The sequence below is a fragment of the Brachyhypopomus gauderio genome, chromosome 6 (assembly GCF_052324685.1).
Source record: "Brachyhypopomus gauderio isolate BG-103 chromosome 6, BGAUD_0.2, whole genome shotgun sequence".
Classification (NCBI taxonomy): Eukaryota; Metazoa; Chordata; class Actinopteri; order Gymnotiformes; family Hypopomidae; genus Brachyhypopomus; species Brachyhypopomus gauderio.
In genome coordinates, this window is record NC_135216.1 from 31,370,879 (window position 1) to 31,394,341 (window position 23,463).

General features: G+C 43.5%; 2 protein-coding genes across 2 annotated transcripts in view; both read left to right on the forward strand.

Moving 5' to 3' along the window:
• Positions 1-23,463, forward strand: part of LOC143517686 (uncharacterized) — a 177,545-nt gene that overhangs the window by 86,048 nt on the left and 68,034 nt on the right. The window lies entirely within an intron of this gene.
• Positions 5,684-23,463, forward strand: part of LOC143517692 (uncharacterized) — a 32,507-nt gene continuing 14,727 nt past the window's right edge. Inside the window, exons 1-8 of the mRNA XM_077010438.1 lie at positions 5,684-5,734; positions 5,771-5,849; positions 6,255-6,312; positions 6,559-6,582; positions 9,126-9,197; positions 9,409-9,888; positions 10,077-10,466; positions 10,548-10,607. Of these exons, the coding sequence (XP_076866553.1) occupies positions 6,264-6,312; positions 6,559-6,582; positions 9,126-9,197; positions 9,409-9,888; positions 10,077-10,466; positions 10,548-10,607 (1,075 nt within the window). The 5' untranslated portion in view covers positions 5,684-5,734; positions 5,771-5,849; positions 6,255-6,263. The remainder of the gene's footprint in view (positions 5,735-5,770; positions 5,850-6,254; positions 6,313-6,558; positions 6,583-9,125; positions 9,198-9,408; positions 9,889-10,076; positions 10,467-10,547; positions 10,608-23,463) is intronic.

Below are 23,463 nucleotides of genomic sequence, written 5' to 3' on the forward strand. Positions count from 1 at the left end.
CGACGTAGATAATATAAACATACTCCCGCAAACCGTAGCGATCTCCGATCATTATTTAGTAAAATTCGATTTTCACCTTAACATAAATACCCGCCCGTCTCCTCGGCAGTGTATAAAGCGCTCAATAAATTCAACAACAGCAATACAGTTTATTGAAACCCTCCCTGACTTAACTGCTTTAGCCCACTCGCCATCCGATCCAGGAGAGTTAGATAGTCTAACCGACTACTTAGAGAATACCTGCAGATCAGCTCTAGATATAGTAGCTCCACTAAAATATAAAAAAGCTAGATCCAAAAAGCTCGCCCCATGGTACACCGACCAAACTAGAAACTTAAAACAAATAGCACGTAAATTAGAGCGGAAATGGCGATCTACTAAATTGGAAGTATTCCACTGTGCCTGGAAGGATAGCATTATTGACTACAAACGGGCACTCACTAAAGCACGCTCAGCATACTTAGCCTCACTGATAGAGAAAAATAAAAACAATCCTAGATTTCTTTTTAATACTATTTCTAAACTTACAAAAAATCAAGCAGGCACAGAACCTCAGATTCCAGTAAACCTCACTAGTAATGTATTTATAGATTTCTTTGATAATAAAATAGAGAATATTAGACAAAATATAAAACCCTTTATTAGCAATACAACTGGTATGTCATCTGGTTTGGTTGATATTGATTTAAATTACATACCAGGAGAAAAACTTGATGCTTTTCATCCACTCCCAAAATCAGAATTAGAGAAAATAATTTCTTCCTTAAATTGTACTACCTGCACATTAGACTCAGTTCCCTCAAAGTTATTAAAAGAGGTATTACCAGCTGTAACTGAACCTCTTCTAACTATAGTTAACTCATCCATTACAATAGGTCACATGCCCAAATCATGTAAATTAGCAATTATCAAACCTCTGATCAAGAAACCAAATCTTGATCCGACTGTGCTGTCTAATTATAGACCCATTTCAAACACATCATTTATATCTAAGATCATAGAAAAAGCTGTTGCCCAGCAATTATGCCTATATCTGTATAGGAATAACACATTTGAAAAGTTCCAATCTGGTTTTAGGCCCCATCACAGTACTGAAACAGCATTAGTTAAAGTAACAAATGATCTCCTCCTTGCATCAGATCAAGGCTATGTATCACTGTTAGTGCTTCTTGATCTTAGTGCAGCTTTCGACACAATTGATCATAGGATCTTGCTAGAAAGGTTAGAACGCTGGGTTGGAGTCTCAGGCACAGCCCTTTCATGGTTTCAGTCTTACTTAACAAATCGCTATCAGTTTGTAGAGCTCAATAATATTTCATCCAAACGTACAATGGTTAAATATGGGGTCCCGCAAGGCTCCATCTTAGGACCACTATTATTTACATTATATATGCTACCATTGGGCACAGTTATAAACAAACATGGTGTCAATTTTCACTGCTATGCGGATGACACTCAACTTTACATATCAGCCAAACCCGATGACAAACTCAGTTTAGGAAAAATTGAGGCCTGTGTAAGAGATATTAAATGCTGGATGTCTCTAAACTTCCTACAATTAAATGAGGACAAAACAGAAGTTCTCCTTGTGGGCCCTAAGGCCGCAAGACAGAAAATTCCTAATTTAATGCTTAATCTTGCAGACTGTCCCATTACACCTGGCACAGTAGCCAAAAACCTAGGCGTCATACTCGACTCCGACCTATCATTTGATAAATATATAGATAATACTACTAGGATAGCTTTTCTACATCTCCGCAACATTGCCAAATTAAGAAATGCATTATCACAGGATGATGCAGAAAAATTGGTGCACGCCTTTGTTAGCTCTAGACTAGACTACTGCAATTCACTACTGTCAGGATGTTCAAATAAGAATCTAAATAAACTTCAAGTAGTTCAAAATGCCGCAGCTAGAGTTCTGACCAGAACTAGAAAATTTCAGCATATTAGACCAGTCCTATCAGCCCTGCATTGGCTCCCAGTTAAATTTCGTATTGATTTTAAAATTCTATTATTAGCATACAAAGCACTACACGGGCTTGCTCCTGAATACCTCCAGGAACTTATTTCCTACTATGAACCCCCACGTCAACTAAGATCACAGGGTGCTGGTCTGTTATTAGTTCCACAAATTAACAAGGTAACAGCAGGGGGAAGAGCCTTTTCTTATAAGGCCCCCCAGCTTTGGAATAATCTTCCTAAATGTGTCCGGGACTCTGACACAGTCACAATCTTTAAATCTAGGTTGAAAACCCACTTATTTAGTCTAGCGTTTGATAATTAATATCCCCCTTAGATAAAGGTACAGATCCAGGGGTTCATAGACGAAGGGTTTTATGGTAGACTGGGGTGCTGGTGCTGTCATCCTGTCACTGCTCGTGGTCACTCAAGTTTGTTGACAGTGCAGTGGACGGATGCCATTGTCTCAGAATGCCCCCAAGCCTATGTTACCTTCTGGTTCTGCCTTTTTTTAGCTAGGCTGTAATAATTTAACTTAGTGCCGGAGTTGCTGCCACACTCCAGAAATGTTTATAATTTTACCTGTCCCGTATATGTCCTCATACAGAGCTAATTTTCCCTGTTTCATTTCTCCACATGGCTGCCCGCCTGCTTGAGGAATAATGAGATGAGGAGAGACAAGCGATCCATCCTGGCCGGCCACCTCCTGCCTAACCGGATGCCTACACCATGATGGACATTATTACATCTTTTTCGGTCTAAATGGACATTATTGCATCTTTTACATTCTGTCTACATTCTGTCTATATTGTTGTTGTTGTCATGGTGACCGGTGTCGGCCAGAGGAGGATGGGTTCCCCCCCTGAGTCTTGGTTCCTCTCAAGGTTTCTTCCTCATGCAAAAAACTAGGGAGTTTTTCCTTGCCACTGTCGCCTTTGGCTTGCACTTGTAAAGCTGCTTTGTGACAACAACTGTTGTAAAAAGCGCTATATAAATAAAATTTGATTGATTGATTGATTGACAACATACTAACAGTAGCGAGTAATAATCATTTGATTAGGTTTAGAGGGCAGGAATACAGGAAGGTATGAATGTTCAAATGTGACCATGTGAAAAATCCCAAACATCTTCAAACTTTATGCACATTTATTCTGAGATTTTGCCAGAAACTCCACCAGGAAGAACTCCTTAGCAGAAGCAGAGTTTCTTTATCTGAAAACCAAAAGTCTGTAGATTGTGCAATACTTCAGACAGGTGAACAAACAGGCAGGATTTCATTCTCTGACTGAGAGAGAGAGAGAGAGAGAGAGAGAGAGAGAATGGTCTGTTGTGATTTAATAAATTCTGTAATATATATCTTATATATATGTATGTATATATATATATATATATATATATATATATATATATATATATATATATATATATATGTGTGTGTGTGTGTGTGTGTGTGTTTTATATAAATATATGCAATATATATGTTATATATATATATAATATATGTAATATATAAATATATCAAAGACACATATTGCATGCAACATGCTGATTTTTCAGTTTGGATTACAGAACATTTCTTCTCCATGTTGCCACACTAAATATTAAATATGAATTAATGCCTTCTGATGCCTTCCTGATGTCCTCTTTCGGCCTTTCTTTCTCCCCTCTACTGGGGCATCACCCACATTCATGCTGGTGTCACTGGTCTGCCTGCATATTCTCAGTAAACTCATGACTTCCTGCCAACAAAGAGGGTCGTGTTGACAGCAGCAGTCTTTGTTTTGTTGGACACCTTTTCAACCAGTTATCTTTCATACCATCAAACTCATCTCGCTAAACTTGTTCAACTTTGTCTGTCATGTCTACATGTGTCATCAAGGTATTTGTGCTGGTCAACCTGAATTAAAGTTTGAGTTCTGGAGAAAGTTTTGAAAATGGTTGATTAATGTATCTGAACACATTGAGTTTAAACTGCACAGCTGCTTTCAATGCTGCATTTGATTCAGTTTATTGGCTACTGCTCAGTGCTTTGAGAATAGGAACAATTTTAAATGTAGTCATATAGCCTTGCAACTAAGAGGTTTATTAGCATTAATGCAAAAAATAATATACATCATATAATAATAATAATATACATCCTGTATCCAGGATCAACTTTTAGGCCATTTCTTAGTAATATGCTGAAATACTGTATCTTTCTGAAGCATAATTAATGCATTATTCTGTCAATTTTATGATGAAAGTTCAAGGTGCTACAGAACTTTATCTGGTAATAGTGGATCATTTATTCTGATATAATTCACATCAGATTGCAAACTTGAGTACTAATGCCTGGTGATGAAGGGAGATTTGCATTTAGATTACATCTGGGTTTAAACTGATGCTGAAATAGAAGCATGTGCAGATGTTGGAGTAGCTGATCCAGTAAACTGATCCAGGCTAATCAGTCAAGAAACACATTCTGTGAGAACCGTACAAATGCAGACTGATGTGTCTCTCAGCTGCATGCAGAGTGAGAACTAGGGCTGCCGCGATTGGTCGATACAGTCGATGACGTCGATTTTTTTTTTCTGTATTATGACAATTTGTTGTCAGAATAAATGTAATTTGCAGGAGAGCCAGTTTCTTTGTTTTTTGTATTCGGCAGAAAATTAATCGCTTAGTCGTTAGTGGCAGCCCTAGTGAGAACAAAACACAACTACATGTCAGGACCTGCTGTCCCTTCTGTGATCAACCACATGGTCAGATAGAGGCTAGGAAGTGGATCATAGCATAAACAGATTCATAAACAGAAAACACACATGCATGTGCATGAGAGCACACACTCACAAACACGTACATTATTATTCTGCTTGCCTGATCAAAACATCTGCCCTAACCTTTCTCCCAAAAATGCTTATACAAGGGATTACAGGCAGAAACACAGCCAGCCCTGTTTCAGGGTTTGGACTTATACATCTGTTCTCCTTGTGTTCCAAACCCAACACAGACGGATGTCCTAGTGCCCTCATCTTGTGAACTTTCTAGGCCCCTTGTGATCTTCCCTCCTCTCACTGCACTGTGTCCACTTGGGCATCACAGTTTAAACTACAGCTGTCCTGCTATTACGGGTGGAGTTTAAACTACAGCTGTTCTGCTATTACGGGTGGAGTTTAAACTACAGCTCTTCTGCTATTTTGGAATGGAGTTTAGGCCACTATTGCAATTCTACCTCTTATGCAGCAGAGAATGCTGTTTCGCATAATTTTAGCTTTGACAGACACATAAAATGTTCTGAGTCACTATTTTGCCTTAAGACACATAAAACAAACAAAAACCCCAACACCATTCTGACATTAAATCCTAGGATCGTAGTTTCCTAACCACAGTCACTCATGATGACAGTACAACAGGATCCTCCAGTAATGCATCGTGTGACCAGTGAAGTAGAAATAAGAACATTATGTTAAATATGATGCTGGCACATCTTATCATGCTGGACAGGGCATTGTTACCACACATGGTGTGTTTGCATGCATGTGTATACATTTCTTAGCATGCGACAAAGTGTGGATTCACATTCTTTGCCACTGCACAAGGAAGTAAATATGGATGGACATACCTGATGAATATTTCAAAGAACTGGTTTAAGCCCTTCTTTTAAAAACCTTAAAGATTCCGGTATGTTCCACCCACATTTATCAGTACAAGTATAAATATGACACTGAACACAGGAGCCCTGAAACAGTGTGTGCAGGTGCAGTAGCATCACTACTGCAGACACCACTGCTACAGAGAGAGAGAGAGAGAGAGAGAGAGAGAGAGAGAGAGAGAGAGAGAGAGAGAGAGAGAGAGAGAGACAGGGGGCACCCTGACACCCTGAATTAGTTCCACTGGTGCCTTCTAAGGTAAGACCACGTTTTTCACACTGGAGATCATTTACTTGAGAGAGTGTAAGTGTGTGTGTGTGTGTGTGTGGGGGGGGGGGGGGGGGGGGATTATATAAATATTGTAAGTGAGATTTCTATGCTGCTTTTGCAAGTTTTCAAATGAAAAAAAAAAAAACATCCATCCTTAAAAGCTAGAACTAAAATCACATCTCAAACATAATTGCAAATATAACAATTTACTTGGTTAGTGTTTTTGTATAATATGACGATATTAATGACCTAATAGTTTGTGTTATTCTGACAGGTTTTATATTTTATCCATTTCTGTAATTCATTGTTTTGAATAATAATATATATATTGTTCTCTACGTTACAATTTAGCTCAAATTAGATTGTAAGCTTAATCTTTCATCTTTGTTGCAGTTCATCACAATGAGGGCACTAATCCCACTGTGTATATCACTGCTGTTGATAATAAACAGTAAGTTATTGTAAGGCTAAATTTCTAATATGGCGTTAATATAGGCCTAGCAGTAGTAGTAGTAATTCTAGAAGAAACATTTTTCCCTAATGACAAATTTAAAAACTACAGTTAAAAATAATTTTATATGTATAACGGATATATTCATTAATTAATTATGAATAATAAAGGGCCACCACTCTTATTAATATATTAATATAATAAATATTAATATAATTATTATCATAATGTTTTTTTCTTTCACAGGTGGACTGATCACAGGACAAACAAGTAATTGTGTTTTTATTTCTACATGTTGATAATTGTGTAGGTTATGATTCATTCACTGGTTCACTGCCATTTTTCTGTTTTAATTTTTCTTTAACAGTAATAATTATAATGAAAAGTTAGTTAACAATTTTTTTATTAGCTAAAATAAGGATCCTTGGCAGTATTTGATCAGGGTGAGCATTCTAACGCACCACTTTAATTATAGATTTTTTTTTTATTTGTTTTGTTGTTATTTGTTTAATGAGTGCTTGTATCACAATCTCTTAAACCTGCTAGTCCAGTGTAATTTGAGGTGCCTCCTTTACTAGAAACCACGTGCCCTTCTAAACTCCACCCCTAATCTAACCCTGAAATCTGCCCTCAGTATTATGTGAGAAGGAGCTACATTTTCCAGGGGGGCAGATTATTGTGTTGTGATCAATCTGCATTGTTGTGTGATTCATACTAGTTTTTTATGAAGTGCTTAATGTTTAATTAGAAATGCCACATAATTACAAATAGTTCAATAAAAAACAGTTCAATATTTATTGTATATTTTATCACCATTTGTGTTAGAAATCATCTAGCCCTTTTATTACAATCAGTTTCCAGATATTTTTTAGCAGTACACAAACCATAATAGATGACAGCTGACTGTAAATGGGCAGAAGCATTCAAAACAACACCTCACATCACAACACCTTATATCACAACACCTCACATCACAACACCTTATATCACAACACCTCATATAACAGCACCTCATATAACAGCACCTCATATCACAACATCTCACATCACAGAACCTCATATCATAACACCTCACATCACAACACCTCACATCACAACACCTCACATCACAACACCTCATATCACAGCACCTCATATCACAGCACCTTATATCACAAAACCTCATATCACAACACCTTTATCACAGCACCTCCTATCACAACACCTCATATCACATATTCATAGATTTGATGATAAAAAGCTACAAATCAACCTTTATAATGAAGCCATTATAACACATTCAATACCTCAAATTCAGGAGACATTCTGAGTGTTTTGCACAGGTTTCCAGTTACTTCTCAGTCTAAGGTGAATAATATAAGATCTACACATACTTCTCTGATCACTACTCTATGGTGACTCTATGGAAACCAACAAAACCTGTCCAACAGTTCTAACACCATTTGAAGATGTGATCAAAAACTATCAAGATAAAAACGAACCATTATAACAGCTTTAAAGTGAAATTCTTGAAATGTTCTTCATTCTTGAAGGTCTTTAAATTGTATGTTTTTCTGCCTCTGGATAATATATCTATCTACATATGTATAGTTTTTATTTCTGTTTGAGTATGTGTTTATTTGGAATACTTGGTAATTGCATTGATTCCTATAGTTTAGTAGTAGTCTAGCTCAAGGGTATCTTGAATTCTGACCATTATATGCTACAATTTAAGATTTATACTGTAAACAGATGCAAAGCACTTTGTTATGATAAAGTTGTAGTTACACCTTAGTCTTAAGGTGGATAATGATCTTCAGCCTGTCAGCCTGTTACACCGTTTTCTGTTGAGCAGTGCCTTACGTTGTGAAGAAGTAAATATATAAATGTGTGTATTTATGACAGAAAAAAATGAGATTTATTTTACAACAAGAAAAAAAAACATCTGTACTTTTAGTGATTAAAGCCAAATACTTCTGCAAATGTACCTTTGTACTACAAGACCTATTATATCGACATACGTATTGTAACTCTTGAAGCTGCGTGTATCTTTACAGAGTTAAACGTGCCTTGCCTTGCAGCCGTAACGTGGGATATTTTCAGTACAGTAATACACCGGAAGTTTGCAAGGTTTGGTAAGGAGACACATGTTTACTGTACAGGCTTGAGGTTTATTGCTTATTTGTTTATTTTAAATGATTTTATATTGGTAAGGAGACACATGTTTACTGTACAGATTTGAGGTTTATTGTTTTTTTTATTTTAAATGATTTTATATTGGTAAGGAGACACATGTTTACTGTACAGATTTGAGGTTTATTGTTTTTTTTATTTTAAATGATTTTATATTGGTAAGGAGACACATGTTTACTGTACATATTTGAGGTTTATTGTTTTTTTTATTTTAAATGATTTTATATTGGTAAGGAGACACATGTTTACTGTACAGATTTGAGGTTTATTGTTTTTTTTATTTTAAATGATTTTATATTGGTAAGGAGACACATGTTTACTGTACAGATTTGAGGTTTATTGTTTTTTTTATTTTAAATGATTTTATATTGGTAAGGAGACACATGTTTACTGTACAGATTTGAGGTTTATTGTTTTTTTATTTTAAATGATTTTATATTGGTAAGGAGACACATGTTTACTGTACAGATTTGAGGTTTATTGTTTTTTTTATTTTAAATGATTTTATATTGGTAAGGAGACACATGTTTACTGTACAGGTTTGAGGTTTATTGCTTATTTGTTTATTTTAAATGATTTTATATTGGTAAGGAGACATGTTTTTTGTTGTAAATTCTGTATTCACCTATTTTTTTTTTCAGATGCCACAACCATTGCTCCAATTCATGTGGCTACAAACGTGTCCACTCAAGCTGATCTCAACACAACTACGAGTAAGTTGCTATAAAAATTTATCTATAATAAATTGATCAACCATCAATTGTTTATATTGTAACAACACACTATGTATTTTTTATGTATACACTTAAAATCATGGTTTAATAGACAACTGTATAGGCAGGTAAGACATACATATAGTTATATTACCATTATCACAATAAAAGGTCAAAGTTTTAAAGTTATATGTAATGACTATTTATGCAGCAACCAGTCCAACCAGCTCCACATTTGACCCCTGCTACAACTACAATGTTCTTGATGACACTTGGAGAACCACATACAGTTACTATGGTAACGGCTACTACACTGGTGGATTCTCCAATTACTTCGGCAGTCACAATGACATCACTGTGGAATGGGACGGCTGGTATCGGCTGTATCTACAGGGAGTGAAGGCACAGATGTCTGAGTGGTGTGTGGGCTTCATGACATCTGGTGGAAACTCACCACTGATACTTGGTGGTTCACATCCCCTTATTGAGGATGGAATTGTGACCCGAGAAGTTTATGGTTCCTTGAATTACTATTGGTACGGGTGGTGGTACTGGTGGTATGGCTGGTATGGTTACCAGTGCATTTACTACAGATCAAACCCCATCCAGGTGAAAGCCTGTCCAGGACATTACTACGTGTACAGGCTGGTCAAGCCAGACCCATCAATCCCAGGACCTACATATGCTGCAGGTACATTATTTTTACTATTTTATTAACACCAATAATCACCATGAAATAACATTCTATTTACATTGAAACAGGGATGTACATCTAACAATTTCATGCAAGGGATAAAACTATAATTATAATTATAATAATAATTATTATAATAATTATTATAATTATTAGTCATATTAATTTTTAAATGTCCATGACAGTTGCTTTCAGCAGTCATACATCCTATGACCCCTGCAATGACTACACCTCCCTGGACCAACCCTGGAGAGCCAATACTGCACCTGGGTTGGCAGTTTGTGACAGCAACTTCAACTGGAATGGCTGGTACCGCCTGCTGTACAATGGGATGGACATCCGTATGGCAGAGACCTGTGTTGATGTTAACAGATGTGGTTCTTACTACCCTCTGTGGCTCAATGGTCCTCATCCTCAGGTAGAGGATGGAGTGGTCACCCGCCAGGTCTGTGGAAATGCAGGATCTGACTGCTGCTTCTACAAGTCCAACCCAATTCGTGTTAAAGCATGTCCAGGCAATTTCTATGTGTACGAGATTGTCCGCCCAATGTTCTGCAACATGGCTTACTGTACAGGTATTTACACGTCTTTATGTTTTTAACGTTTCTAGAGTTCTATGGGTTTGTCATCTCTGATTTTACATTTTCCTCCTTCAGATGCCAGTAACATTTCTGTGTCTACAAACATGTCCAGTGGAACACAAAACACAACCATGAGTAAGTTGTATAATACTTTTATACAGTATGACCATGAAAAAGTTATAAAAGTTTGTTTTGCAGTCTATAATGGATTGATTTTCTGGAGTACAAATAGACATACCAGTGTATATGTTCATTGAGGTTATATACCAGGGGTCACCAACGTGGTGCCCGCTTAGCAATTGACACGCGCACATGAACCCAATCCCCCCCCCCCCCCCGCTCATAATAGCCCTCCGCAATAATTGGTATCCAAGAAGTAGCTCCCAACTTCAAAAAAGTTGGTGACCCCTGTTATATACATTATTCAGGGTTTATTTTTTGTATTGTTATTCTACAGTGCATAAGTATATATAGCTTTATATGACATCTAACGAGGGGGCACTTCCATTACTCATGTCATATGTACTGGTAAATATTATAATGTCTCTAGATATTAGCTGGCTCCGCTCCGCTCTACTAACTGTCATTCGATTTTTGTCCTGTTCCATGAGTTTTCCCTGCGTCTCTGAGCAAGGGAAAGCTTTCTGTTTATTAGTTGGTTGTCTGTTGTCCCTGTTTCCCAGTTGTAGTGATAGTATCGTGTTATTTGATTCATTGAGCCTGTGTGATTGGTTTCCCTTGTTATGTGGTTTACCCGTGTTCCATGTGTTAATCCCGTTCACTTGCTCCCGTCTGTATTCAGGCATGAAAATCTGTCACCTTTCGGCAAAATTCGCCGTTTTGAAGTTGAAAAGGGTGACCTACGTGAATCGTATAGATCCGATGAGTTTTTTGTGGGGGGGGGGGGGGGGGGTCGGGAGATTATATGTATATATTTTAATTATCATATTGACTTAATAAGCAAACAGAGCACTTTCGAAATCGGCTATTTCAATGGCACAGTGGCCAGCAGTTTCCGCCCAGAACCATCATAGAGGCCAAATAGCATGTACGATGTGGTAAATGTAGTGGTAAATGTAGTGGTAAATGTACGATCTGGTAAATGTAGTGGTAAATGATCTGGTAAATGTAGTGGTAAATGTACGATCTGGTAAATGTAGTGGTAAATGATCTGGTAAATGTAGTGGTAAATGTACGATCTGGTAAATGTAGTGGTAAATGTACGATCTGGTAAATGTAGTAGTAAATGTACGATCTGGTAAATGTAGTGGTAAATGTACGATCTGGTAAATGTAGTAGTAAATGTACGATCTGGTAAATGTAGTGGTAAATGTATGATCTGGTAAATGTAGTGGTAAATATTCGCTCTTCTGCCTTGTCCCCGGTGTAGCACTAGGTCCTGCTTCTCGTCCCGCTTAGCAGTAAATGAATAACATGAATGAAGAACGTTGGTATAAATTTTATTTACCAGATCGTACATTTACCACCACATTTACCACATCGTACATTTACCACTACATTTACCAGATCATACATTTACCACTACATTTACCAGTGGATTTAATTGGGTTATTAATGGTTTCAATTGTTTTCATATTTTGCGGTAAAACAAAGTTACTGCCGTTCGCTACAGCGTTGAACACAGTCAGATCTACACAAGTTCTTGTGGTAAATAGGTAGATAGATAGACCTATTAAGTTCGCGTCAACTCCGTGTAGTTAACGGTGACATAAAATAAGAAACAAGATTTTTCTAGTGTGTCTGTCGTTGTAACTGGTGAATCCAGGGACGTGTGAGGATCACATTCGCGCCAGGGCTGAAAAGGTTGAAAATGAAGTTGTAAACGCTTGTCGTTTGAGTCTACCCTGTGCTTTACCCATGTTAGAAAATAAAAACACGTGAACCTGGTATTTTTACTCATTTTCGCCACTGATGTATTTATTGGTTCATTAAGACGTAATGGTTTTGACTGAGCCATCTGGAATGGCGAAAGCAGCTTCTCGCATTTACGATCTGGCTCCATACATTGAATCCATTGATATGACAGTCAAAAAAAAATTTTTAATGGATTTTACTGTAGGGTTTTCACCTACTAATCCTTTAAAGTAGTTATACTTTGTTTTACCTTAATTATTAATCAGTCTCAATAATTTTAGAATCAGTCTCATATTCTAATTATACCAGAACCACAAGTTTAGTTATCAACTAAAGGTAATTAATGGTTTGGTATCTGAAGGATTTAACTATGAATTCTTTGGAGGTTTTGGCAACAACCACTTTTGAATGACATCAACACAGACAATTTGGTGAAAATAAATGATACATTTATTTAAAACCAACTATTCTAAAACAAACAGCATCGACAAGGATCAGTATATTTACAGTGAAGACTGGGTATTTAGTGTGTGTGTGTGTAAAAAGGGGAGGAGTGTAATGTGTGCACGCGCTTGTGCGCGTGTGAGGAGGCGGAGTTGTAATCTCAGTTCTCCTATAGAGAACAAAGAAACTAAAATGGCGCCGACTTTAAACAGTAGAGCAGCGCGACTGTATGTTAATGAGCTCAGCTGGTTTATTCCAACGTGGTCAGAACAAAGAGTAATGGAGCTGGCTTAATAACTAAAAATTAATGTGGTGTGTCTGAGAATGGGGAAGACTACAAGTTGTCCATTAATCAGGTAAATAAAAGATGGTGGCATGCACAGCAAAGAGAACTTTATATGTACAAATCTTGATGAAGATTATGAAAATAAAGTTAAACACATTCAGAATGTATTGTGGCGAAGTGAAGAAGCGAGAGTCGGGAAAATTGCTCATAGCGATTTCTTTATTGAACAGTCAGGCAACAACAGACAACACTCTTAGAAGTAAACCAACGTATCCCGAAGGGCCCTCACCCTTAGAATTACGCTAACCTCAAACACAAGAACAAGGATCACCCTGATGGTGGCTGAACTTAAGTACCCTCGGAGCATGAATGCCCCGCCCCCTAATTATCAGTGCTACCGTTGTAAACACGACGCTACACTGCCCCCACGTTTATGAGGTAACCGTCTCGGTAGCTCACCTTACAGTCCAGCTAAGGTACAAAGTCTTGGAGGTAACGTGGTTTGTTCCGCGGCCTCCTGGGCCGCCTTGGGCTTCCCCTGTGGTCCGGCTCTGTACTGTCCCGCTCCTCCGAAACTGCGCGTCCAGGGCTGGGGGGCTCTCCCCCACCCCCCGGCTCGACCGCTGGTGCCAACCGGTCACGGTGCACCACCACGAAGCGTCGTCCTGTTCGGATTCGGTAAACCACGTCGCTGAGCTGACTTACCACGGTGTGCGGTCCCTCCCAGTCACTCTGTAGCTTCGGGCATTTCCCTTTGCGACGCTTGGGGTTAAAGAGCCACACCGCTGTCCCAGGAGCGATTGCCCCCCCCCTAGCGCGCACATCGTACGCCCGCTTCTGCCGCTCGCTAGCTCCTTTCTGGTTCTCCCTCGCCAGCTGGTGGGCTACTTCTATCCGCCGTAGTAGCTCCCTCACGTACTCGGGCAGGCTGTTGCAGTCCTCTCGCGTGCTGGGTGGCGTCCCGAACACCAGCTCGACGGGAGTCCTCAGCTCGTGGCCCAGCATGAGCAGGGCTGGCGTGAACCCGCTGGATTCCTGAACCGTTGTCCGGTATGCCCACAGCACCAGTGGCAGCTGCAGGTCCCAGTCGCTCTGGTCTTCTTCCACCACCATAGCTAGCTGTGTGGCCAGTGTGCGGTTAAAACGCTCTACGAGTCCGTCGCTCTGCGGGTGCAGCGGCGTCGTCCGCGTCTTTTCGATGCCCAGCCGCGTGCACACCTCCCGCATCACTTCGGACTCGAAGTTCCGCCCCTGGTCACTGTGGAGCTCTTCGGGAGCTCCGAACCGGCTGAAGAACTGTTCCACCAGGCAGTTTGCCGTGGTTATGGCGCTTTGGTCAGGTACAGCATAGGCCTCGGGCCATTTGGTAAAGTAATCCATCGCCACTAAGATGTACTTGTTTCTCCGTACCGTCTCAGGAAATGGACCCAGCACATCGACGCCGACTCGCTCCATGGGTGCTCCGGCGCGCATTGACTGCAGCGGTGCGTGAGAGCGCTCTGCAGGGCCCTTCTTAGCTGTACAGACCGTACAGCAGCGGACGAATAGTTCTACGTCGCGGTTGCAGCCCGGCCAGTAGAACCCTTGTCTCAGCCGTTTCAGCGTTTTCGTTATTCCAAAGTGTCCCACCCCGGTCTGTCCGTGCACCGCTTGGAGGACCGTCTCCCGCAGCGCTCGCGGGACTAGCAGCTGCAATACCACCACTCCTGGCACGGGGCTCTCCCAGCGGCGATACAACAGCCCCTCCTGCTCCGTCAGGTTCTGGCGTTGAGCATGTAAGGCTCTCACGGTTGGCCCGAACGGCGTCACTGCCGACCGTTCCGTCTGCCATCCTTCTCTCAACCATTGCCCCACCTGTCTCAGTCCTGCGTCTGCCTCTTGGGCTGCGCGGAGTTCGTCTGGGTCCCACTGTGTGGCTGGGGTGCGTCGCACGACGGCGCAGCGGGCCTGTTGCTCGCATTTGTCTTCCAGCCGCTCGCAGTATCTGCACGATTGTTCGCTGCACGGACGGCGTGAGAGGGCGTCGGTATTGTTGTGCTTCTTTCCCTCTCTGTGCAGGATTTGAAACTGATATTCCTGCACAGCCGTTAGCCAGCGCGCCGTCTGCCCCTCTGGCTCCTTGAAGTGCATGAGCCACGTCAGGGAGGCGTGGTCGGTTCGCAGTGTGAATGGCGTACCGTACAGGTACGGTCTAAAGTGCTTCAGGCCCGCTACAACGGCCAGCAGCTCTCTCCGTGTCACGCAGTAGTTGCGTTCTGCTTTCGCAAGACCGCGGCTGAAGTACGCAAGCACGCGCTCTTGTCCCTCTTGTTCCTGTGACAGCACTGCGCCAATGCCGAATTTACTGGCATCGGTGTCCAGGATGAACGGGCAGCCGGCTCTCGGTAAAGCTAGTACAGGTGCAGAGGTGAGGGCGTCGCGCAGCTGTTGAAACGCCGTCTCCTGTTCTTCGCCCCACACAAACTTGGCCCCCTTTTCTGTTAGCCGGTGCAGGGGCGCTGCCCGGTTGGCGAACTCGCGGACAAACCGCCTGTAGTACGATGCCAGCCCCAGGAAGCTTCGTAGTTGCTCGATGTTGATCGGCGTCGGCCACTGCTGCACGGTCTCTACTTTGGCTGGGTCGGTAGCTACCCCGTCCGGTGTAACTACGTGGCCCAGGAACGCTACCTTGCGCTGTAGTAAGCTGCACTTTTTGGGGTGCAGCTTTAGCTTTGCTACCCGAATGGCTTCGAGCACTTCAGCCAGCCGGTTCAGGGCCTCGTCGAACTCTGGAGCGTGCACAAGGACGTCGTCTAGATATACGACACAGCGGTCTTTGGGGACTGCAGCTAGCACTCTTTCCATCAGCCGCTCGAACGTGGCTGGCGCGTTGCATAGGCCGAATGCCATCACTCGGAAGTGCCACAGGCCTTCCCCCATGGTGAACGCCGTCTTTTCTTTTGCCTCGTCCGCTAACGCTACCTGCCAGTAGCCGCTCCGCAGGTCTAGGGAGCTAAACCACCGTGACCCTGCGAGTCGGTCCAGCGTGTCGTCGATGCGGGGCAGTGGGTAGGAGTCTACCTTTGTGACGGCATTCAGCCGCCTGTAGTCGACGCAGAACCGCCAGTCGCCATCCTTTTTGCGTACCAGCACGACTGGTGCAGCCCATGGGCTACTGGACGGTTCGATAACTCCTGCCCTCGCCATTTCCAGAATCTTCTGCTCGGCTATTTGACGTTTCGCCCATGGCAGCCGATGTGGTCGCAGTTTGACAGGTGTTGCGTCCCCGGTGTTGATCCGGTGCTCCACCATGTCGGTCTTGGTGCACTCCGACTCGTCTGCGGCGAACACGTCAATGTAGCTCTGCAACAGCTCCCACAGCTGGTGTCGCTGTCCCGCCTCGAGTCCGTCGCAACTTCGGTCCCACAGCTCTCGTACGGCGTTTTGTGTTACGTCAGAGGGGTTCTGGCGAAGCTCGGGTACGCTGCCCCCGGCTCCTCGGGCTCGCTCCTGTCCACTCGCTGCTGCGTGTTCAGCTCCTTCGAGTGGGCGGAGTTTCGCCCGGTTCGCCTGGGGTGCCGCTCGGCGTCCAGCAGGTCCTCCACCATCACCCGACGCTGCGTGTTCAGCTCCTCCGGGTGAGGGGGACTTCCCGCTGGTCGCCGTGCGTTGACGCCGATCGGCGTCTGTACGGTCGGCCTCTGTTACACGACTCAGCTGTTCGCTCTCGGTTTCCTCCAGCGGCAGGTGTTCTCCGCGCGTCTTTAGTACTCCGGTTTCTATGCAGATCCGAGCTTGAACGGATGCTAGCAGATCCAGCCCCAGTATACAGGCTTCCTGAATAGGTGCTAGCCAGAAGTCGTGATGTGTCGTTTGCCGCCCCAGTTTCACCGGTAGCCTCTGTTTACCCTTTATTGCTATAACCTCGCCAGTAACTGATCTCAGTCTAACGGTCTCCCTCCTATCCCAGCCTTGTTGTAATAGCCCCGGTCTAATAATGGAAATAGTCGAGCCCGTGTCAACTAGTGCGGTGAGTTTAACGCCGCCCACCTCGCACCGGAGCCAGAGTCCGTGTTGTTTCCCTAGCCGGCCGGCTACTTGCTCTGGCGTGAGGGTCTCTTCGGGGGGGGCCGAGCCGTCCCTCACCGGCCGGCCCCGTTGTCGTTTCCCGCCGGCTCTACTTCCCTGCAGTGGCGGGCCCGGTGTCCCCGCTTTCGGCACCGCCAGCAAACAAGCTGTTGATCTTGCGCAACTCGCTGCACGCGCGCTTCCTCTTCCTCCACCTCAGCCGCTCTGCATGGTGTAACGGGGGTCGTGGGGAGCGGGCAGCACAGGATCGACTCGGCACGCTCCGCCTCTCTCACGGCGTCTGCCAAGTTCAGCGGTGCTGCTAGCCGCACATGCCGCTGAAGTCGTTCCGGCGTTAACGCGTCAATGAACGCTTCTAACACTAGCTCTTGGCGCGCTTCTTCTGGGAACCGCGGATAAGCTTGTCGTGCCAGCGTGTTGAGCTCTACTGCCAGGACACTCACTCTCTCGCCCCTGCGCCGCTTTCTCTCTCTTGGTGCATGCCGCTGTTGTTCTTGGAGCGGTACTCGGCCAAAGCGTTGCCGGAGCGCTGTTTTGAGCGACTCCAGTTCGCCGTGTTCGGACACCGGTACATCTAGGAGAATTTGTAGTGCCTCCCCTTCTAGCGACAGGCTTAGCTGCAGTGCCGTGTCTGCTGCCGTCCATCCCAGGTGGCGCGCCGCTGCGTTGAGTTGCGCCTCATAGCATTCCCAAGGTGCGCTGCCATCAAAACGGGGGAGATGCGCCGTCACCGGCATGCCACCGTCCCGTGCACGTGAGCGGTGCTGTAGTTCACTGGCCTCGCCGCCGGGCCATCCGGCACACGGCTCCACGCAGGTCTCCAGGCGCTCTCGTAGTTCGCCGGTCCTTCTGGCCGTGGTGCGGTGCTCGGTACGCGATCTCGGGCGCGTGTCCCGCAGCTGGGCTTCCTCTTCTTCTAAGGCTTGCTCCACTTCAGCCAGGGCTCGCTGCAACTTCTCGGCCGGAGAAGTCCTGCTATCCCACTTCTGACACCAATGTGGCGAAGTGAAGAAGCGAGAGTCGGGAAAATTGCTCATAGCGATTTCTTTATTGAACAGTCAGGCAACAACAGACAACACTCTTAGAAGTAAACCAACGTATCCCGAAGGGCCCTCACCCTTAGAATTACGCTAACCTCAAACACAAGAACAAGGATCACCCTGATGGTGGCTGAACTTAAGTACCCTCGGAGCATGAATGCCCCGCCCCCTAATTATCAGTGCTACCGTTGTAAACACGACGCTACAGTATTAACAGAAAGCTTGGTTAACTCTACAGTTCAAGTAACTTTGCCCTTCTATAAACTATGCCCAGCGTTAAGAGTCTCACGTGTTGAGGGTCTTGGGTGGTTTCCTCGTCCTCCCTGAATTCTCCTGGAATTAGGAGGGAATTTCCACCACCAGCTCCTCGTTGATTAAAAGCGACGTCGTCCAGGTGTGCTGGGAAACGTCCAGGAATGCGAAGTCTCGTTCACGGTTTAACGACAGGGAATTGATCGCCTTTGTTTCAGTCCGTGTGGCCGCGTTAACAAGCTTGATTGAAGTCGTTCGGTGAATCTGTTGTCGCGGTAACGTTGATCGGTTGCTGGTTAGATTACACCGTAACTCGGGCTCGTTAATTAACTAATATGACTTTCAGCTGTTTGCTGTTAGTCGTAGCAAAGTTCGCGTGCTTTCAAACAAAACCGGAGAGAGAGAGATGACGGAGCCTCTCTTTAATAGGTCTAACCTCGGTGTCAGTCAAACCAGAGAGAGAGGGAGATATTACGGAGCCTCTCTTTAATAGGTCTAACCTATGTGTCGGTCAAACAAGAGAGAGAGAGATGAATGGCTGTTCAGGGTATTTACACACCCTTACTTCCGTCAAAGCAAGCTTGTTCCATGTGTTGCCAGTGGTACTGCCACCTGCTGGTTTAGCATGGTACCTACATTACTATATTTTACGGAGCCCGTAAGGTGACATCATGTAAAAAAAATAATAACGCGTGGCCACGACTTATTAACGCGTGGGAACGAGATACTAATGTCGCCTTTCACACGCGGCAACAAAGTTTATTTTTTCACAGCAAAGCAAGCAGATCCCAGGGATGTTCGCGAACTGACTGCCCAAGGAAGGTAAACCTGGCTTTATATAAATTAATACTTAATTATCTTGTTCGCACGCGTTAATTATCTCGTTCGCACGTGTTAGTAAGTCGTGGCCACTCGTTATTATATTTTTTACATGATGTCACCTTACGGGCTCAGTAATATTTGGCATCACCTGTCGCTGTATCTGCGTACACCAGCAGCCACCCCCCCGTCGCCGTATCCCCATGACGTCACATGTCAACGCACCCCCCCACATGTCAACGCCCCGTATCCCCATGACGTCACATGCCCCGCCCCCCGGTCTTCTCACCTTTTTAACCCCTGACCCATTTTCATGCCTGGTATTATACTCATTGTTAGTAATATTTGTAGTTACTGTATTTGTTAGTGTTGATAAGTTAATGTTTCTGTCCCTTGACATGTCTCACCTATTTGCTGTGTCTACATTTGTAACCCCCATAGTTACGTGCATTTGCCTAGTTTTCTTCCCGTTTGGTTGCTTGTCTTGTTTCATTAATAAACCCCTTCACATCCTGCATTTGCATCAAACCCGGCCAGTCCGTTTGTTACATCTGGTAAATGTTATAATGTCTCTAGATATTAACGTATGTACTTGTAAATATTACAATCTCTCTAGATATGACAACTAATAAGGGGACAATACCATGACTCACATCATATGTTCTTGAACCTGGGCAGTTCAATACAGTGGAACTTAAGCTATTATTATTAAACCTTTATTTTACCAGGCAAGACATTAGGAACAAGTTCTTATTTACAATGGCGGCCTGGCAGCTATTCAGTACACCTTAACCCTAGAAGCGCGGAGGGCCGGTCATCTGACCGCTTTCACCACCTCCTACTAGCGCCGTGTTGTTTTCACCTACTTAAAGCGTGCCTCGGGCGGTCAAAAGACCGCTGAGTCTTTACACAGGGAAGCTGGTACTGACACATAATTAACGCTAGATGGCATTTTGCACAAAAGGAAGAATGAGCTGCCCAAACAAAATATTCGTAATGGTGACATTTGCACGAACGTCAATATGTTAACAAATTAATGTGACTAAACCTTTTAGAATCAGTGCCTTGTGACCTTGTTCTCAGTAGCTTCTCTATTGTCAGTTTTGTTGAGTTTCATATTGCATTTCCTGGTTTGTGTGAAATTGTAAATGCAAAATATAGTTTCAGTTTTGTTTCTTGGTTAGTGTAATAGTTTGCTTGGTTAGTATAATAGTTTGCTTATTTGTCTGTGTGTTATTCTGCTTGTTCAATACTCAAAGTACCAAAGTAAAGCCCGCAGACTGAGCCAAAGCCATTTTATTTGTATACTCAATTAATGTTATGCCATTTCAAGTTTTAATGTCTAAAAGTTGTGTATGTTTTAAATTGCAGGCTATGGTGAACATAACAAATCTACAAATAAATGTCTATAATGTTTTGTGTTAGACAAAGAACAAAAAGCACAAATAGGCTAAATGAATGACAAAAATATAATTATAAAAGGTAGGCTATGTACCTTTGCATAACAAAACCCCAAATTATTAAAATGATACTTTTGATGGCTTCACGAATATAGTTCCTCTCTCCTATAGCCTCTCTCCTCTCTATAATGTTAACTTTTTTTGTGTTTCCGTTTCAAATGGAGAGGTGTTTGATCGGTGAATAGCCGCTGTGTGATCCCACGTCCCAACGAACGTGTCACCAGTTGTTTGAAGATGTTTCCATCACAGTATGGAGGTTCACAAGCAGCGTTATCACCATTCGACGATTTACATTTAGCGTATATTGCATAAGTTTCGTTCCCCACCTCAAATTAAGTTCCATTTATGTAGTGAATTGTGAACTTGAGAATAAACCTCCACCACTGTGGTTAATGTTCATGCACTGTTTGAACTATATTTGTGCATTTATTACAGCCAGGTTTAGGAGGTTGTAGAACACAGCTACAGGCCGGGTGCATCCCGTCTCTCTTTAGCATATATTGAATAAGTTTCGTTCCCCACCTCAAGTCAAGTTGCCTTTGTTTTGATTTGTCTGTCAGCTTAACACAACTCAACATTCAAAACACAGCTTAGGTGCAGTCTTGCACAGTACACAGTACAATCTCTCTCCTAAGAGATCCTTTTGTTTTGCTATTGGATTGGTTAAGATATCTGCCTTCATGTCATCTGTAGGACAGTACTACAGTTGAATTTGTCCATTCTGCACACATTCATGAATGCAGTCGTGATGAATGTCTATGTGTTTTGTCCTTGAATGATCAACTGGATTCTTCACAATGGCGATAGCTCCTTGATCATCTTCCAGGATCACACTAGGCCACATGTCCATTCCGAGATCCTTCCGTAGTCGTGACAGCCAGGTTCATTCCTGTGCTGCTTGACTGAGAGCCGCGTATTCGGCTACAGCTGTTAACAGTGCAACTGTTGAGTGTTTCTTACTGAGCCAACTCACTCTTCCTCCGCCCAGTAAGAAGACATTACTAGTTGTAGATCGACCAGACAGCATCTGAAAATCCAACTAATACTCATGCTCATACTTGAGAGTGAGTTTCACTGTGCCTTTCAAGAAACGAAGGATTCTTTTCACAGCAGTCAGATGTGCAGTGTTTGGATCTGCATTGAACTTTGACACGACACTCACTGCTTGTGCAATGTCTGGTCTTGTGACTATTGCAGCTTAAATAGAATAGAATAGAATGCCTTTTATTGTCACTATACACAGTACAGTGAGATTGTAGCAACTCCTCCAGTGCAGTAGCAAATACACCATAAAACACAGTAGATAACACACATTAAGAACACAGTAAATAAATCTCGAATATACAATATAAATATAAATATTGCACAGTGGAATATAAATATTGCACGGTGGGTGTCTGAGAGTCTGTAGGGTTGGAGTTAGTGCGAGTTTATGTTTGTTATTGCCTTTGGGAAAAAAACTGTTCTTGAACCGGTTTGTCTTTGATCTGTAGCGTCTTCCTGAGGGCAGCAGGTCAAACAGATCAGAGCCGGGGTGGGAGATATCCATGACTATGGATTGTGCTCTGCTGAGACAGCGGGTGGAGTAAATGTCTGTTAGGGAGGGCAAAGGGCAGCCAATGATCCTCTGTGCTGTCTTCACTACTCTCTGCAGTCTCTCCCTGTCTGCCATGGTGCAGCTGCCATAGCACACTGTGATGCAGTATGTCAGTAGGCTCTCGATGGACGAGCGGTAGAAGGTCAGCAGCAGGTTGGACTCCAGGTTGTGCTTCCTAAGGACCCTTAGGAAGTGTAGTCGCTTTTGAGCCTTCTTGATAGTCGCTGTGATGTTTTCTGTCCAGGAGATGTCATTTGATAGTTGGACTCCAAGAAATCTGAAGGAGTGAACCCTCTCCACACACTCGCCATTAATGAAGGGGGGGGCTGGTTCGATGCAGTGCTTCCTGAAGTCGACAATGATCTCTTTTGTTTTCTTGGTGTTCAGAGTCAGGTTGTTCACTGAACACCAGGTCGACAGATTCAGGACCTCCTCTCCGTAGGCAGATTCGTCTTCCCTCGAGATGAGTCCGATCACTGTGGTGTCATCGGCGAACTTGACGATCAGGTTCGTGTTGTGGATCGGACTGCAGTCTTGGGTATAGAGGCAGTACAGGAGGGGGCTCAGTACGCATCCCTGTCGGGAGCCAGTGCTCAACATGTGGGTAGAGGAGATCTGTGGGCCAAGTCTCACAGTCTGGGGTCGGTTGGTCAGTGCAACGCAGCTCGTGCTGCGGAGCTAGGAGGCGGACACAAGCGCTGAGAGGAGCAAGAGTTGTTAAAGGGAATTCCATAATCGTAGTCGTTGAAACAGGCACGGGTCATAACAGGGGGGCTATCAGAATAAGACAAGTAAACAGGACAAAGAACAAAACAAGGCAGGGGGACAAAGACTAGGCTGAACGTACTCACAAAGGTGACGAAACAGAAACAGCGAACTCCACGAGGGCATGACAGAACAATAGAACAAAACAACCGATAACCGACTATAGGAGCACAAGGACTATAAAAACATGGGACTGAACAAGACACAGGTGAAGACAATGATGACACGGGCGTGGCAGACGAGGGGAAACCATAGAAACAGATAAGCAGGGCGGGAATAACGGGCAAGGAATGACAGACACGAGGAACAGAGACACTGGAGTGACAGCTAGGAGAGGGGGGCGTAGCCCTACGTGACAGTCAGGATGTCTTTTATCTAGGCACAT